This window comes from Morone saxatilis, unplaced genomic scaffold (assembly GCF_004916995.1).
Source record: "Morone saxatilis isolate NCDOM2014 unplaced genomic scaffold, NCSU_SB_2.0 Contig23, whole genome shotgun sequence".
Lineage (NCBI taxonomy): Eukaryota > Metazoa > Chordata > Actinopteri > Moronidae > Morone > Morone saxatilis.
The window spans coordinates 20,391,527-20,393,389 of NW_023339796.1; the positions used below are offsets into that span (position 1 = coordinate 20,391,527).

A 1,863-nucleotide genomic window follows, 5' to 3' on the forward strand; every position below is an offset into this window, starting at 1 on the left:
CATAAAAAGATCAGCACTATTAAATGGTCTGGCATGGGTTCAGTCTCCTTTGGTTCAGGTTACATAGTTGGGCTCAACATACACGTCTTCCTGATATCACAGTTATCAAAACAACTGATAAAGTATCCTTTGAGTGAGAAGGGTTTTTCAAGATTTAAAAGCATTTAATACAGAAACAACCCTTTGTTTTTCTCTTCAGTTAATAACAGTGTGTGTGTAGAATAATATCGAGGTGTTGTTTTCATGTCGTGTGTCTTGACCTGTTCTTTCTTTTACTGTCAGCAGGCTCAGTATGGAGGACTCCAGGTGTCACAGAGATAGTAATAAAGCATTTCATTCATGAATAATTAATTATACAATAAAAATATGGATTATTAAATTTGTCTTCCTGGAAAGAGATTGGAAATAATCTTTTTCTGTCATCCTTGACATTTTCAGTATGTTCTCCTCTCGCCCATAGCTTCATACATTCCTGACCACATGCATTCATCTTGTAAGGCCTGTATGGTGCAGAAAGAAATTACAAACACTTGACATCATTGCAGTGCAGTGTGTAACATTAATTACTAAACTAGATGGCAATGTACAAGGTGAGATATATTAGAATTATTACTAAAAGAGCATCAGTCCAATCGGTTATAATCATATAAGCAGTTTTACCATATACATTTTTTTTACAGTATTTAATAATAACCACCTGTGATCTATATTCACCTTCACCCAGCCCGTTTGCAGGTTGCGCTCGTGAACATACATGGACCAAGTCAGAAGTTGTGCATGGAAACGCCCATACAGTCTGTGCACTTGGCATTAAGGGTGCAAAGTTTTAGGGTGCAATGCATGCTTTTGCACCTTCATAGAAGCAGGCTTTAACCTCAAATGTCTATAACTACATATAGCAATGAAATAAACAAAGAAAATCCAGAAAAAAATCCACTGCGTCACTACAGCTTGATTGGGCATGGCTCGACTGTCTTGAAGCAACATCTGTTACACTATCTAAATAAGGTTTTGTTTTTTTCCCAGATTATTCCCAGAGTGTGTTTACATGCGCTCTAGTATCCTGGTTACATTTTGCGCATGTAAACGTCATATGCTGGCAAACGCCTTATCCAGGTTTCTGAACATTCTTTGCTGGTACAGAATAGAGTGGCTCATTTAAAAAAAGAAATTCAAAACACACTCTCACACACAGTAAATATTCAGAATGACAGTTTATTTCTTGAGAAGTAGAGAGAGAAGTGAGAACAAACGGAGTGATGGCGTTGGGTGTGTTGAAATTAGTTTTGTAGTTTTCATTCTGTTCAAATGATCCAAACAAATGAACACGCTGTGAAGCCTCATCACTGACTGTTCCAAAGGAAAGGAGGACTTTTCTGATGACTTTAGATCCCAGACACACACATACACAGCCCTACACAGCTCCGTGCAGGTACAGGGCCAGGAACTTGCTGAATGTTTCAGGCTTGTATCCTGCCAGACCAGCTGGTACCTACAGGGAGACACACAGCAACCATCAGAATCACTAAACTTTACACTGCTGCTCTTTTCTTCAATTGTCTTTTTTGTCCTATCACAGTCATCCATCAATACTATTAACGAATCAAGCTGCAATACACACCTCGGTGCATTGCCAGCAATCTAATATATTAAAGATACATATGAGAGTACATATAAGATACATATGAGTGAGTTGCAGTAACCAAAAGACAGAATCTGACAATAGCCATACCTTCACTTGTTTCTTCTTGATGAGAGGTCGCACTTTTGCAAAATCGTAGAGCTCCACGTCGTCATCCAGCCACACCTGCAGGCAGCAGACAGCAGTGAACAAAGAGAGGCAGGAAACTCACTCTTACGTCA

General features: G+C 39.0%; 1 protein-coding gene across 1 annotated transcript in view; it reads right to left on the bottom strand.

The window, feature by feature from the left end:
* Window positions 1-1,195: 1,195 nt before the first annotated feature.
* The window catches only part of mrpl37 (mitochondrial ribosomal protein L37), a 6,344-nt gene continuing 5,676 nt past the window's right edge, over window positions 1,196-1,863 (bottom strand). The window contains exons 7-8 of the mRNA XM_035670233.1: window positions 1,733-1,807; window positions 1,196-1,492 (exon numbers count right to left, since the gene is read on the bottom strand). Of these exons, the coding sequence (XP_035526126.1) occupies window positions 1,415-1,492; window positions 1,733-1,807 (153 nt within the window). The 3' untranslated portion in view covers window positions 1,196-1,414. The remainder of the gene's footprint in view (window positions 1,493-1,732; window positions 1,808-1,863) is intronic.